Raw genomic sequence first — 15,366 nt, 5'->3', positions numbered from 1 at the left:
TTAGATGTCAGAAGGGCTTTGTCTTTCTACCTTGCTTGTACACAACCTTTCCGTAAGGACCCTAATCTGTTTGTGGCCTACGGTAAACCTCACAGAGGACACAAAATTTCTACCCAGAGACTATCTAAATGGGTAGTTAGTGCCATCAAGTTGTGTTATGAACTGGCTAAGCAGCCCCTGCCCGAAGACCTTAAGGCTCACTCTACCAGAGCGGTCTCGACGTCTTCGGCTTTTCTACAGGGCGTCTCCTTAGAGGACATCTGTGCTGCTGCATCCTGGTCCTCACCATCCACGTTCGTCTCCCATTATGCCTTAGACGTTCGTGCGAGACGAGACGCCTCCTTCGGCTAAGCGGTCCTCAGATCCATCTTCCATTGAAGCCACGGGTGAGTGCATCCGCTTCCATCTATAACCTATATGGTGTGATGTGATTTGATTATGTGACTAACTCTTTTCTTTTACCAGCACCCTCCTCCAAGACATCCAGCTGGCTAGTCACCCATGTGTGGGACTGCACAGAGACCACGAAGAAGATAAACAGGTTGCTTACCTGTAACTGATGATCTTCGAGTGGTCATCTGTGCAGTCACACACGCCCACCCAGCCTTCCCTGCTGCTGGCCTCCTGTGATTGTTGTTTAACTTTGTATAGTGTCAGTGGCAGCTGGAAGAAACTGAGTGGGATGGGCGCTCCCCCCCCCCCCCCGCTCCAGGCATGCGCAGTCGGTGCCTGCTCCCTAGAGCGGGAGGGAAGCGCGCCAAAAAGCGCTATAGGCGAGCTATTGGAGCTCCGAGGTATGGATCCGTTGCCTGCGGCAAGACCCATGTGTGTGACTGCACAGATGACCACTTGAAGATCATCAGTTACAGGTAAGTAACCTGTTTATCTGCAGATAGTGCCATATCGAGCATGAGTGCAGTTTGGAAAATAGATTAACATGCTTTTATTAATTTTATAGTATCTTTTAAAATATTCCAAATTTTTTTATTTTAGTTGGATTTTAGTAATGTTTAATCTTTAAAAACATTATTAGAACAAAACACAAGTAATACTGAATAAAGATGCACTAAAATATGTTTAGTGTTATGCATATCTTTAGCTTCTCAGTGGGGCCTTCTTGCTAACCTCTAAAAATTCAAATAGAATGCTTGTTAAGTATAACAGTTGATATTTTGTACATATTTCAGAAATTTGTTGATATATTTCAGTTGTTTCACAGGCAGAGCTGAAAAGAATAGAGCTACCTTACAATGTCTGTTTGAATAATTTTCTGTATTTTGTTATCTGCCTTGAGTGTCCTTAAGCAAAGCAGGATATAAATAACAAACAAATAAATAATAGTATTTAGAGAAGATTGGGGTAATTTGTGGGTTTGTCTAAACTTACAAATGTGAAGAAATACCAGAACTGTTGATAAAGCTGTGCAAGCACATTTGTTATATGTTGAGAGGCTTGTACAAGGGAAAACTTTCCACAGATTGAATAATCTTCACTCCACAAAATGCTGTTGTGTTCAGTTTTTTCCTTCTTCTTAAGACTTTATTTCATGTACATTAAGAGAAACTCAAGTTAGTTGCACATTTACTTTCTTTCAGTTGATAATGGGACTGGGAACTCAGGGAGCAGAGAAGAAGAGTGCAGCATCTATTGCTTGTTTCCTGGCAGCCAATGGAGCTGATCTTGGTATTCGTAATAAGAAGGGTCAGTCTCCCCTTGACTTGTGTCCTGACCCTAGCCTCTGCAAAGCCTTGGCAAAATGCCACAAAGAAAAGGTCAGGTGCGTATTCTAATTAAGCAATAGCGTTTGCACAGTCTGCATTTTAAGTTGCATTTCCTATGAGTCCCAGAACAGAATGGTCAGTTAAAATTAGGCTGCATAGAATATTTGATTTAGTAAGAGATAAAAGGGTGGTTTTCTCACTTTCTTCTTCAAGTTTAGGGTATGAAATCTTAGTCATTTTTAGTACTTCACAGAACCATCTGCAATGAACAGTGGGGCAGGCTGATAAAGTAAGAATCTTTTCCTGATAGAAGAAGGCTGTTACTTAGTGGAAGGGAGTTGGATTCAAAGATATTTTCTCCTTATTTGATGCCACCAGAAAGCACAGGCAAGCAGCTTGCTGGGTGACTTTGGGCCACTCTCACTTTCAGGGTTACTGTGAGGATAAAATGGAGGAGCGGAGAACAGTAGAAGCTGTTTTTGTTCCCCATTGGGAAGAAAGGCAGAATATAAATGAAATAAATAATAAATGTTATTTTTTTCTAGCTTGGTTTTAGGTTTTTTAATATAAGAGAAATTCTTCTTTAACCTGATTTTGACTAATATTGTATGCATACCAGTTGTGCTTCTTGTGAGCCCATAGGCCACTGTAGCTGTTTTCCTAGTGCATTTCTTTACAGCGGCTCTGACTAATCTAATGCATGCATCACATTCTGGATAATAGAAGGCTAACTAAAATCCTTGATTATGGGATATGATGTATACACACATGAATATACACACCAAGGTATTATATAGTGTAAAGCACTTCCCCATAGACATAAAGAAATGGGATGCAAGGAGTTTTCTACTACTTGTGCTTCTTCATGCTGAGTGAGATACTGGTCTAGAAAACTTACAAGGAGTTTGGGGGTGTGTGGAAGACCGCTGCTGGAAGTTGTTGAGTGCAAGCTCAATATTATGCAAAGTGTCTTAAATCCCAGCCATTACTGCTTTCATTTCTGCTTCGTCCATGAGAATTTTAGATTTTTAAAGTATTTAAAGTTAAGCTTTGCCAGTTTTCTTGTACAATATTAACTAATTTACCTAAATAGTGGTTCTTTTAGCAGTGTCATCCTGAGGGCCATTGCAGTTGTGGTGGCCAGCTACTGACACTAAAATGGCACCACTGTTCCATTCCGTATGAATGTTCCACAGGGAGAAAATAACACATGCCCCTCTGCAAGACAAAGAAAGCATAGCAAGCATGCCCAAGTCCATAGTAATCCCAGCACTAACCACCAATTAGACAATGGCAGCTGATAGCACTCACGTGAATGGCAAATACAGATGTAGTCAATCATTCTCTGCTGAGCTGCCACTGCACCACTCCCCCCCACCCGAGCCTGTGGCAGGAAGAAAAAATACAGGAACACTGTGACACCAACACAGGCAAGTGGGTTGAACACACCTCCCCCAAGCCCATAGGAGATGGGCACCTGTGTGGTGAACAAGACACTCACCGCTTCTCTAGCAAGTGCCCAACTGGCAGCAAAAGTGCTGCCTACACACAACCAACCCTGCTGTAAGCCACGTACCCACTTCCCCTGCAAAAGTTAAAAAAAAAGAACACAGATTCCAGACCCCAATTCACAGCCCCCACACCCAAGTCTAGTGTCCTTACACTGGGCCAAGAGGGTAGGTTCAAAAGAGGCATGCCATCAGGCACTAGGCCATTACAGATATTATCACCACCCATTTGAGGCAAAACAGACTATTGCACAGACAGGCATGGCTCAGTGGAAAGGTATTGGTTCTATTGTTGCTTGGCCAATTGAACCTGAGAGCATAGTGGGGCAGCTGCCATTCAGCCTGAGCCACAGTTATGCCCTGTCCCCTGCTGCGAGGGGGCACTCTAGCAAAAGGGTGTGATAACAACCCAGTACAGGACTGTTGACATCTGCTGCATCATAGGCAGTTCTCCCTGGGAGTATGTCCCCATGACATGGGCATAGTGCTGGCTGGCTGTGGTTTGGGATTCTCACTCCTGCTTATTTGTCAGCATGGTCACCCCTTTGGGTTGAGGTTCCAGATATGGGGTACCTGTTGGGGTTCTTAAATGAATCATAGTAGCCAAACTGCATGGATTTTGTTCTTCTGTTTGCATGTTGGGGCTAAGTACTCCCTCAGTGATGCTAAGTGCCCTCACTAGACCTCTTTCTGCCACCAAAGTGCAGTGCTGTGCACTCTATGTGTACACAGCAGAGACCTCTAATACAGAGTCCCATGATGCATGTGCTACCTACTGAGCTATGGGTCATCCTGGCTGGGGTTCATGTAGTGCTGCGGGGCCTGTGATTGAGTGCAGTGGAGGGCATATGACCACTACTGGGGTGAGGGTGATTGGTTGCAGATATAGTTGGCCTCCTGTATGCTTTTGAGGTCTGTGGGTAAGACCATGCCTGTGGGGTAGGGGTTCATGGTCTGTCCTGTTGTATGGTCTACACGCTACACCATGGTTTTTGATGGCATTGTTTTCTTCTGGTTTCAGGGGGGCATTCCTGGGCTGCAGCAGCCTAGGAAGCAGACTAACCCCTGCCATGCTCCTGGGTATGCCACTTTCTCCACTGGTGCAGTAGCTTGTGCCAGCATTGCTCTGAGATGTTGTCACATTGGCTCTGCCTGTGCTTCTGGGAGATATACTAGTATATCTACCTTAGGAACACTTTGACGTCTCCCTGTGTGCTTCCATTTCCTCTTCCCCATCAAGATTCCACTGTTACCTTTTCATTGTTTGTTTGTTTTTAAATCCACTGTGAGTGGAATTTTCTTCCATTGTCATTAACTGAATGGTTGTAAGATCTGACTCCCTGGCTGTAATCTTTCTTTAGTTTTTTTGTTGATTGGTCTGCTTTAAGATACTCTGAATAACTGTATTTGCCATTTAGAGAGCTATTTTCTGAGTATGTTTTGAGTTATGCAAGAAGAGTTAGATACTTTGCATGATGCTGAATTGAGAGTACATACAAAATTTTAAACAAATGAAGTTTAATATAGTATAGTATTGGCCTGATCTGGATAGCCCAGGCAAGCCTGATTTTATCAGATCTCAGAAGCTAAGCAAGGCTGACAGTGACAAGTACTTAGAAGGGAGATCTTTAAGGAATTCCAGGGCCAGGATGAAGAGGCAGGCAATACAAGCCACCTCTCTAAAAAACGTTTTAGCCCCATAAGGAGTCACCAGAAGTCACCATGACTTCCAGGCATGCAAGTGCAAATACACACACACAAATACCTTTTTTTAAAGAATGCAAAATATAATCTAGTATTGGCTACAAATATGCTGAATTATAATGTTTATACAATATAATGTCTGAATGAAACTTTGTGTTTAGTGGACAGGTTGGTTCCAGAAGTCCTTCGATGATTAGCAATGATTCAGAGACCTTAGAAGAATGTATGGTATGCTCAGATATGAAAAGGGACACTTTATTTGGTCCATGTGGACATATTGCTACCTGCTCACTTTGTTCACCAAGAGTAAAAAAATGCCTCATCTGCAAAGAGCAAGTTCAATCAAGAACAAAGGTATGCTCTTTCATCTGGTGTTTATTTCAACATGGCATCTCTTTACTTAGGCTTCACTGCAATAACATGTAAAAGTCTAATCAGTAACAGTGTATCAGTAAATCTTGGTTTCATAAAAAGTGTGTACAGTCATTATTTCAATTCTAACAGCAGCTATTGGGATAAATAAGAAAGAGAATAAGTAGTATTAGATAGGAGTAGTACATGAGATCACTTGTCAAACCATGTATTTTATTCTGTGTAAAATGAGATATTTTATTTTTAAGGTACTCCAAGTTATTGTTGCACCACACCCTTTGAGAGCCACAGCAAAGCATAATTCTTAACTTGGGTGAAAAGTATTTGCTGTTACCACCAAAATGTAGCTCTGTTTGCTAGAAATCCTCTTTCTGTCTGGTGAGGAATCTGTGGCTTGGGTCTACTAGAGCCTTTACCTTTTGGAAGGTATTTCGGACTGAATGGGGAAGCAAAAAGTCACACTCCATGGACCAAAATCCTTCTGTACGCAGGCTCCAATGGGTCCAAGCCTATGTTTTCAATTGTGACTTTATTTATAAAACAGATGTTTATAGCAGTTTAAAGTGTCTAGTGATCACAGGCTACATTGACTGATTTACCATATAAAATGCAAACCTAGTGGTTGTGCAAGTTATTTTAGTAGAAAGATGCATGTGTATGCTATTAAATAAAGGAATTAATTACTTGTTATGTAATGATGAGCTGTTCAATTTCTTTGCAGATTGAAGAATGTGTCGTATGCTCAGACAAAAAAGCAGCAGTACTCTTTCAGCCTTGTGGTCATATGTGTGCTTGTGAAAGTAAGTACCTTTGGTAGATGAGAGTTGTTCTTAGTTATGACCATCAAATTGACTGTTTGAATTTGAACTCTGAAATATAGAAGGCAGTTTCTGCATTCTGCCGTAACGGAGTGTGTTATAACTAAGTCTGACATGATGTGACAGATTTTACTTACATCATATGTATGTGGTTGACATTTGCTACTATGGGGGACAGTTAAACAAAGCCATTGGGTCACTCTTGTGGAAGGTTAACAGTTATCCCCTCATATTGATCCACTTCATTCAGCATCCACTGGTGGGCATTAAGATAGGTGTGGGCCTTTGTGTAATCATTCCTTGTTAAGGTGGGATGTTATGTCATCTGGCATCTGGATCAAGGCGGCTCGGCGGTGCTGATGTTGTTGGACCTATCGGCAGCGTTCGATACGGTCGACCATCGGCTTCTGGCGCGCCGCCTTGCTGACGCTGGGATTCAGGGGCTGGCCTTGCAATGGCTTTCCTCTTTCCTTGATGGTCGGGGACAAAGGGTGGCGATTGGGGAGGAACTGTCCCAGAGACACACGCTTGACTGCGGCGTGCCTCAAGGGGCGGTACTTTCCCCGATGTTATTCAACATCTATATGCGCCCCCTTGCCCAGATTGCCCGAAGGTATGGGCTGGGTTGTCATCAATATGCGGATGACACCCAGCTCTATCTGCTTATGGACGGCCGGCCCGCCTGCGTCCCAGAAAATCTGGACCGGGCGTTACAGGCAGTGGCTAGGTGGCTTAGGCTGAGCGGGCTGAAGCTGAACCCAGCGAAGACAGAGGTCCTTTGCTTGGGTCGCTGCGGCCCGGGAAGGGAAATCCCCCTGCCAGTTTTTGACAGCGCGCCGCTGACAGCGTCGGGCAGGGTCAAGAGCCTGGGGGTGCTATTGGAGCCTTCTCTGACGATGGAGGCTCAGATAGCAGCCACTGCCAAGTCCGCTTTTTTTCATCTTAGGCGGGCGAGACAGTTGGCCCCCTTCCTGGAGCGCGACGACCTAGCAACAGTGATTCATGCTACGGTCACCTCGAGGTTGGACTACTGTAATGCCCTCTACATGGGGCTACCCTTGTGCCGGACCCGGAAACTGCAGTTGGTGCAGAACGCTGCTGCCCGGCTGCTATTAGGGCTCCCAAGATGGGAGCACATTCGGCCGGGGCTCCGGGATCTGCACTGGCTGCCAGTAACATTCCGAGTCCAGTACAAGGTGTTGGTCATTACCTTTAAAGCCCTGTATGGCCTAGGACCTGCCTACCTTAGGGACCGTCTCTCCCCACACGTTCCCCAGAGAGTACTACGTTCCGGCTCACAAAATCTGCTGGTAGTCCCTGGGCCAAAGGAGGCCCGCCTAAAATCCACCAGGGATCGGGCCTTCTCAACAGCGGCACCTTACTGGTGGAACCAGCTGCCGGAGGAGGTGCGGGCCCTGCGGGACCTAGGGCAGTTCCGCAGGGCCTGCAAGACAGCCCTCTTCCGGCAGGCCTATAACACCTAACTGATACTTTGGATGGAACATCTTTGGATGGAACAAAATGCTCTTATAGACCGCTGGCTTTATTTTATCTTGTTTTATTAACTATGCTTTTATTGTATCTGTAAATGTTTTAAATGGAATTGTATGAATCATTATGTTGTGAGCCGCCCTGAGACACTTCGGTGAGAAGGGCGGGATATAAGTCCATTAAATAAATAAATTAAATAAATAAATATGTAAACAGTACTGAAATTGTACTTTTTTCCAGATTGTGCCAGCCTGATGAAAAAATGTGTACAGTGTCGGGCAGTGGTAGAGCGAAGAGTGCCTTTTATCATGTGTTGTGGTGGGAAAGGTACAGAAGACACCACAGACGATATTTGTAAGTTATAACCTTGGTAAAACTTGCATCTCTTCCACCATTACATCCTCTTAATGCAGACCTCTTGGATTTAGATGGAAAGGTAGAACTGTGTGACACCAAGGTGACACAGTGCTCCAGATCTTCGCATGATTTTTCCTTGCAGCTTCATATCAATTTTAAAAAGAATGGGCGATAAAATGAACCATCCCTGAGCTAACAGAAATCCCTCAACAGCACCTTCTGGGATTTTCCTTCAAGAAAATAGTGATACCAGCACAGGACTATTCTACACAGCCCCAGTCCAGCCAGGAGCCCCACATTCAGTGGTATCAGCTATTTCTGAATGGTCCAGGAGAACCAGCAGCCAGTTCATATGTGGAAAAACAGTTGACTTTTAAATACCACAGCATATATTGAACTATAGATTTTTCAGTGATAATTTATAAACCTGTTCATACAGAATTATGTAATTCATACAGTGCAATGAGATTCATAGTTTAGGATATTTTAAAAACAATTTTGTAAGTGTTACATCACAATTTCCCTTTTTCTGTGTTGTGTAGCAAGTGGAAACATTCCAGTTTTGCAAAAGGACAAGGACAATACCAATGTTAATGCTGATGTACAAAAATTGCAGCAGCAGTTGCAGGACATAAAAGAACAGGTAAAGAAATCATCTCCTTGTATGATAAATATGAGAGGAACATTTATGGTTCTTTTAAAGCTGTTATATCACTGTACACAACTGATGTGCTCATTTATAGTTACTAAGATATTTTGCAGTTGGTATTATATTTTTTCCATATTTTTAAAAAATATAGAGAACAACTGAGTTCAGAGTGGAGAAAGGTCACAAGAAATAATCAGTTTCCATAAAATATCCATAGACATAAAAAGGTGTTCAAGAGATAGTGATAATACACATCATGCATTAATTCATTCACTGTTACAAGTGAGACTACGGAGTTAATGGTTAAGACTTGTGGCTTTTGTTTTAATCTGTAGTGAAAATATATGCAAATACTCTCCGAGTATCAAATCAGTAAATATTTTCTCCTCTCTAAAGCAGGAGGACAGTCAAATCTGGGAAAGCTTCTGCCCCTTAACCAGCAAACAGTTTTCTGAGAATCAGGATCTCTCCCAGCTTCTCCAGCTAACCTGTAAGGCCCTTTTCTGGGATCCAACAGGGGCTGGCAGCTGTAAAAGGACAGTGACCCTTTGTTATGGGCTTTACTTTTAGCAGCAATAAACAGTATTAACCAAGACAGCAAAGAAGACCAGGGGCCAATTTGAGGAACTTGCCACAAGTACCAACACTGCCACATCATTCATGTCCATTCTCTCTATAGGGTGAAGACACAGGGCTATGATGCATGGGGATTACTCATTGAGACTCTCAACTGCAGTTCTCTAAACCCAGTTTCTGAGAAAAGACAGCAAAAGACTTTGAAACCATGGAGTAGCACTAACACAGCAGAAGGGTCCACACCAGGGAGAAAATTAATTAACTTAAACTCTTATTCTCTCAGCTGTCCCCCCCCCCCCCAAAAAAGCTGCATGCTCATTTACTCCTGAGTTAAGATCAACAACACAGAGAAATGTTATTGAGAATCTATACTTTCTTGTAATATTGTCAGAGAGAGATGCTGGTCCTGGTCATGCCATAGGTGGGAAGGCCTAGGTAACACTGTTGCAGAAGAATATGCCAGAAATAATCTGGAATGAAGGATGAGTGGCAGAGTTGGCAGCACTGACTAGGATGATTGAGGATTTTCTGGGCAGAGTCAAGTACTGTCCTTCAGATTCTCTCTACCACACTACTCAACAATTGAAACCAAATACACAGCACAGAATTTCCAGAACCATAAAAATCTCCATCTGTTTGTGTGCCCAAATGTTTGAATTCCCAGAAAACTAGGGAGGAAGAACAACTTGCAGAAGGGGGGAAACGAGCTTCTTCTGACTTTTCCAGAATAACAGAGATTAGCCTGAACTGATATGGCCTTCCAAGGACCAATCAACCAAGCCATCAGGACAAACCACACCCTTACCTTTTGCTTTCTGAAGGCTGCAGCTACTCCTTTCACAGCTTCAATGCCCTTCTTATAGATAAGATATGGGCATTACTCTTAAATGTGTGTTCGTGATTCATGACTTCTGTGCAGTAACTTTATCAGTAGATGTGTAAATCCTGAGATAATCTGTCAGTTTGTTTCTTTTTGTAGAGCAGGGAAGGGGAATTTGTTGCTTATTAGCTTTCCCATAATAATTGTTCTGGGATGTGCTTATTCCTGTCATGGTAACATTAAGTTCTGGGAAGGATGGGGAGATTCTGATTCTCAGGAAGGTGTGCAGTAATTTGGCCTGAAGGTTCAGAACTCTGGAAAACAGACTTGACTGCCCTCTTGCCTCTAGAACAGGTCAAAATATAATCTCATTTAAAAGTATTTGAAAACTGTTTCTGGTAGAAAATGGATAGTCGTGAGAGAGAGTGCGTGTGTGTGCATACATACCTGCACCATGTTAAAGGGAACAATGGATCTGAAAGAAAGAAATATAGTAATCACTACTAATACTATACTATTAGACATGTCATAAGAGGTGGTGGATTCAAAATATCAAATATTATTGCAAACTTAACAACATTATCTGTCTGACATTGAAACATTAAGTAAATTAGGAACTTCCTGGTCCATAGCTTAGCTCTCTATTAAGCACAAGTTTCATTTAAATTTTGCTAAATCTAGTCCTTGATTTTTATGCAATTTGCAGTTCTCTCTGTTACTTCCCGTGGCGTAGAGTGGTAAAGCAGCAGTACTGCAGTACTGTGGTCTGAACTCTCTGTTCACGTCACAACCTGAGTTCGATTCCGGAGGAAGCTGGATTCAGGTAGCCACCCCAAGGTTGACTCAGCCTTCCATCCTTCCGAGGTTGGTAAAATGAGTACCCAGCTTGCTGGGGGGGGGGGGGGGAGTGTAAAAGACTGGGGAAGGCAATGGCAAACCACCCCGTAAAAAGTCTGCCATGAAAACATTGTGAAAACAACGTCACCCCAGAGTCGGAAACGACTGGTTTTTGCACAGGGGACCGTTCCTTCCTTTCCTGTTACATAACTATCACTGGTAAGGACATTTTGGGGGAAAAGTCATCTATAAAATAAGTTACATGGTACAGTAAAGATACAGAGCTTCAGATCTTGGTTTAAGCTATGAATGAAAATACTGGCAGCTTTAGACAAGGTGCTGTCTTTCAGTGTCAGCTTCCATCTCTAGTATAGATAATTTTCAGTGGTGTTGTCAAGATTACGAAGAATGCATGTGAAATGCTAAAGCACTACAATCTATCTAAGCAGTTCTATTTTCAGACAGATATTGAACAGTCCTTGAGATTTATTTGCAGTGATTCCAGTCTCATATTTAAATTTGAAATAGTATCTGTTAAGAGATTCTTTGTTGTTTCTCCAAATAATAGTTACTTGTTCATCTTTTACAGACTATGTGTCCTGTGTGTTTGGACCGTTTGAAGAATATGATCTTTCTGTGTGGGCATGGAACATGTCAACTTTGTGGTGATCGAATGAGTGAATGCCCTATCTGTCGAAAAGCTATTGAACGAAGGATTCTTTTGTATTAAAAATATAAAGTGTCTCTTTCTTTTACTATGTCATGCTAGTAAACTTAACTCATTGAGTAAGCTTTAGTGGCAGCTTTGAAAGCTGTCATGAAAACATTTCTAATGTTACTACAGAGTAAGCATGCTGCATTGTAAGTGCTTAGAGACTGGCAATTTCAACACAGATCAGTATTTGAGTGGCTAACCTTTCCTGTTAACAAGAAAGCTAGATCAAGGATAGATTAATCAACGAAGCAGTTTTTCATTCATCTTGACTCCCCCCTGCTCCTCACCCATCCCTTTATGTAAAAGGAACAATCTTGATTTATTGTCTTGGTAATGTTTTGCATGGATGAGTTCCAATTTCAGATGTTAGTGTTTACACTGCCAGTAGTTTTCATGTATAAATTGGGTTTTTTAAATTCTCTAAACTGTATTGAAGATTTTTCATAGTGTTAGTAAACTGCAGCAGCAAGCTGAGGCTTATAGCTAACTATGGGGTTAAAAAAAAAAAGGAAGCACAACAAATAATGCTTTCGTTGATTCTAAAATCTGTAATTTTGTTTGGTATATATTGCTCCAAATTAGTTTGAAAGCAAACAGCAAAGCAAACAAACAAACAAAAAACTTGTTGAGCTCAAGGGCTGCCCTGTGGGCTCTACACACACAGTGGGATTCTGAGTCCTCTCCTTCCTGAATTATAGCTGTCTGACAGCCTGTTCCCAAAATGGAGGAAGCTCCAGGTGTAATACAGGCCACTACCAATAATAAAAGGAGTAAAGTCGGGGCAAAAAAGTATACCCTCTACATGCCTGAGTGTTTTTGGATCTTAGCCTTATTCCTTCATTTTAGGGACCAGTGTTATGGAGAAGGAGAGTGCATGGTGTTATTTGGATACCTTTTAACCATGGACTCAATACTAATATTTGGAAAGTAATGTATGGAATCAGGTGTCACTTTGTAAGTATCTTGGTTAATGTATTTCCTTCTTATAAAGGAAAAGGTTCCTTTAAAATAAGCATTATATTCCTGTTTCAGATTTGGCAACACGTTTGAACTGCCTAATAGGTCAAGTTACTTGATATCATTCAGTTACTTATAAGAAAGACAGTACTTGATATTTCTGCAGGACTTCCACAAATCTGACCACTTGGTGGCTTAAACAAACTTCACCAAAGGGCCATGGAAACTAACTCTGAATGTTCATTTAATTGTTTATAAGTATTAAACCACTGACATGACGCATAGCTTCAGGAATAAAAACTTTAATTCTGGAAGTTAACAGATAGATATGTCTTTGTATTTAATTCCAGTGTAGATATTATATTGTTATAACTAGCAATTTTATTCCTATTAAATTAATTTAAACAGGAATATTGCTTGGAGGAAGATGCTGTGGATATAGTCTGCTCTTCAGAAACATTGCTTAATATTTTGATTTCTGTTAATTGACCGTATACTTAGGAACACCATTTATGTATAGAAGGCAACTTTGTATATATGCAGATATGTGTGGCATTGGATTCCAGATGTTGTTTCTGTCAGAGGGCTAGATGTTACTGATTCTTTCCTCTCACTGCAGATACTAACTTCATCCCCTCACTGTTTTTGAGGGCCCTTTATCCCCCAGGACTTGCATTTCAGTGGGCTGTGGTAGGAGGAGGGTGGCAGAAGTTCTGTTCTGATGGCAGAAGTGCATTATGCCAATTGAAGATTACCGTTAGGTCCAGTTATATGCTCATACAGTAACAGAATGGCATGATGCTCCATAAATCAGTAGTCTCTTTGCAAGCCAGAATTTTGAAGACTTTATTTTCTGAAGTGGCTAGATACATAGATTAACTCGATCATATTTTAATTGAAGAGCAAAATGAAAAGACTATGGCTAATGATTCACAGACTGTACAGATTTAGGAATAAGTTCCATTGATGTTGGTTGGATTTGTAAGATTGAGTTTCCAGGCTGTGATTCCTAAGTTCACCATCAGTAAGTTCCATCAACATCAAGAACTGAGGGCCACACTAGGCATTGCATTTGCCAAGAGTCTTATAGACAGATATGATGCTTGGGAATAAGGAACTTGTTCCCAAGTGCTTGGGCCTGATTTGGCTCAGGAGTGTGGTGCAGGGGTAGAAGGAGCTTCAGCCTCCACCACCTCGAGTTGAGACAGTGATGGAGGGGGGTTGTTTAATCTGATATGAGGCTTCCCATGCACTGGCTGCAGCACATGAAATCGCAGAGCAGAGCAAATACCCCCACCGCTGGCCATTTTGTCTTGAGAAAATAGTGCAGGGGAAGCTGCTGAAGTTTCCCCTCTACTGTACTGTGCTCCTGAGCCACAACTGGTCCCCAGAAAACTTGGAAACATTAGTTACTGATATCAATCTGTCTAAGATGGGCTGGGAAACCCCAACCTGATTCATGGCAGATGTAATGTCTGATTTAGCCCTAAGTTGTATCTTCTTCACTTTATCGTAAATGTATACCGGAGGCACCATTATTTTATAGAGAAGTTACTGGTAATTGTTTCCTCGGGACATCTCTTGAAACAATTGTCATGTTTAAGAATTTTTTAAATAAAATAGGTAACAGTAAAGCACTATTTGATACAATGACCTATTTATAATTTAGCATCAAATATAACGTTAATAATTGATGTTAAACACTACATTTGTCTAAAGAAACTAAGCCCAAAAAGATGTGAAAATAAAGGCCTGTGAGTGAAAATAAAGGAAAATATAGAATGTTGGACATTATAGGCAGATGGCAAATTTTGAGAATCAAAGACATTTACTTTGCAAAAATGTTATTTAATTTTAAAGTCCCTATAAAATTTCAGGTATTTGTATCATCAGAGGTCCATAAGCATAGATGCAGGCTCTCCAAGCTGATAAAAGTACAATAGAAGTCCAATGCAAATGGATACTTTCAGCATTAAATTTTAACCCAACTGCTGGAAAAATTAAGAGCTCCCATTCATTTTGTTCTCTTGCCTATTAAAATCATTTTGTTCTCTCCTATTAAAATCATAGAGTTGGAAGAAACCTCCAGGGTCATCTAGTCCTACTCCCTGCACAAGATTTTAAATATTACTGTCAACATTTTAAAATCTTGAAAGCAGAAGAGTAGAATTAATTTGATTAAAAAGAGGTGTGAAGCACTGAATAGACTTCAAACCTAGTAGAATAAAGGATACATGTTCTACTTAGTGATTTGGACATCTAACCTTTTGTGGCTTTGATGCTATTTTATGCCTTTCTGTTTACTGTGTGAAAAACAAGTTACTGTTAACATCTCAGTGAACAGATAACACTACATTGTTTGAAGTTTTTCTTAATTTATTAATAAATTCTTAGTTAAGCCTTTATAGTAAACACAAGCAGATGTCAAGACTTGAATTAAAACTTTTAATAAACAGTGTAAATATAAATCTGGGGCAGATGTCTGTATTGAACTACATTATAATTATCCACTCATTGAGATGATGCTCTGAAACAAGCAGCATTGTAAAACCTTTTCTGTGCAGTCCGTCACACCAGTCTTAATAGATTTTCTTGCCTAATAAGATGTCCTTGTCAGTATTTTGTTGAACTGACTTTTGACTAATGTGTGCTGATTTATATATGACAACATTGATTAAAAGCTTGTAGTGGGTATAAGATCTCATAGATGTCCACAAACTTTAGCAGCTTTCCTCATCTATTTCAGTGAAGGTCCCTCACCACCATCACTTGAAATGAGGAGTTCCATGTGCCACATCAGTGCATTTAAAAAACTCTAGATAATGTGGGTACAGTCTGACA

The 15,366-nt window shown here is 41.2% G+C and overlaps 1 protein-coding gene across 1 annotated transcript in view; it reads left to right on the top strand.

Annotated features, from left to right (window-relative positions):
• MIB1 (MIB E3 ubiquitin protein ligase 1) overlaps window positions 1-15,041 on the top strand; it is an 83,502-nt gene extending 68,461 nt beyond the window's left edge. The window contains exons 16-21 of the mRNA XM_060243908.1: window positions 1,596-1,777; window positions 5,095-5,287; window positions 6,027-6,105; window positions 7,855-7,968; window positions 8,514-8,614; window positions 11,443-15,041. Coding sequence (XP_060099891.1) covers window positions 1,596-1,777; window positions 5,095-5,287; window positions 6,027-6,105; window positions 7,855-7,968; window positions 8,514-8,614; window positions 11,443-11,583 — 810 coding nt within the window. The 3' untranslated portion in view covers window positions 11,584-15,041. The remainder of the gene's footprint in view (window positions 1-1,595; window positions 1,778-5,094; window positions 5,288-6,026; window positions 6,106-7,854; window positions 7,969-8,513; window positions 8,615-11,442) is intronic.
• The last annotated feature ends 325 nt before the right edge of the window (window positions 15,042-15,366 follow it).

This window comes from Heteronotia binoei, chromosome 7 (assembly GCF_032191835.1).
Source record: "Heteronotia binoei isolate CCM8104 ecotype False Entrance Well chromosome 7, APGP_CSIRO_Hbin_v1, whole genome shotgun sequence".
Lineage (NCBI taxonomy): Eukaryota > Metazoa > Chordata > Lepidosauria > Squamata > Gekkonidae > Heteronotia > Heteronotia binoei.
The sequence above is the reverse complement of the archived record's forward strand: the minus strand, read 5'-3'. Positions and strand labels throughout refer to the sequence as shown.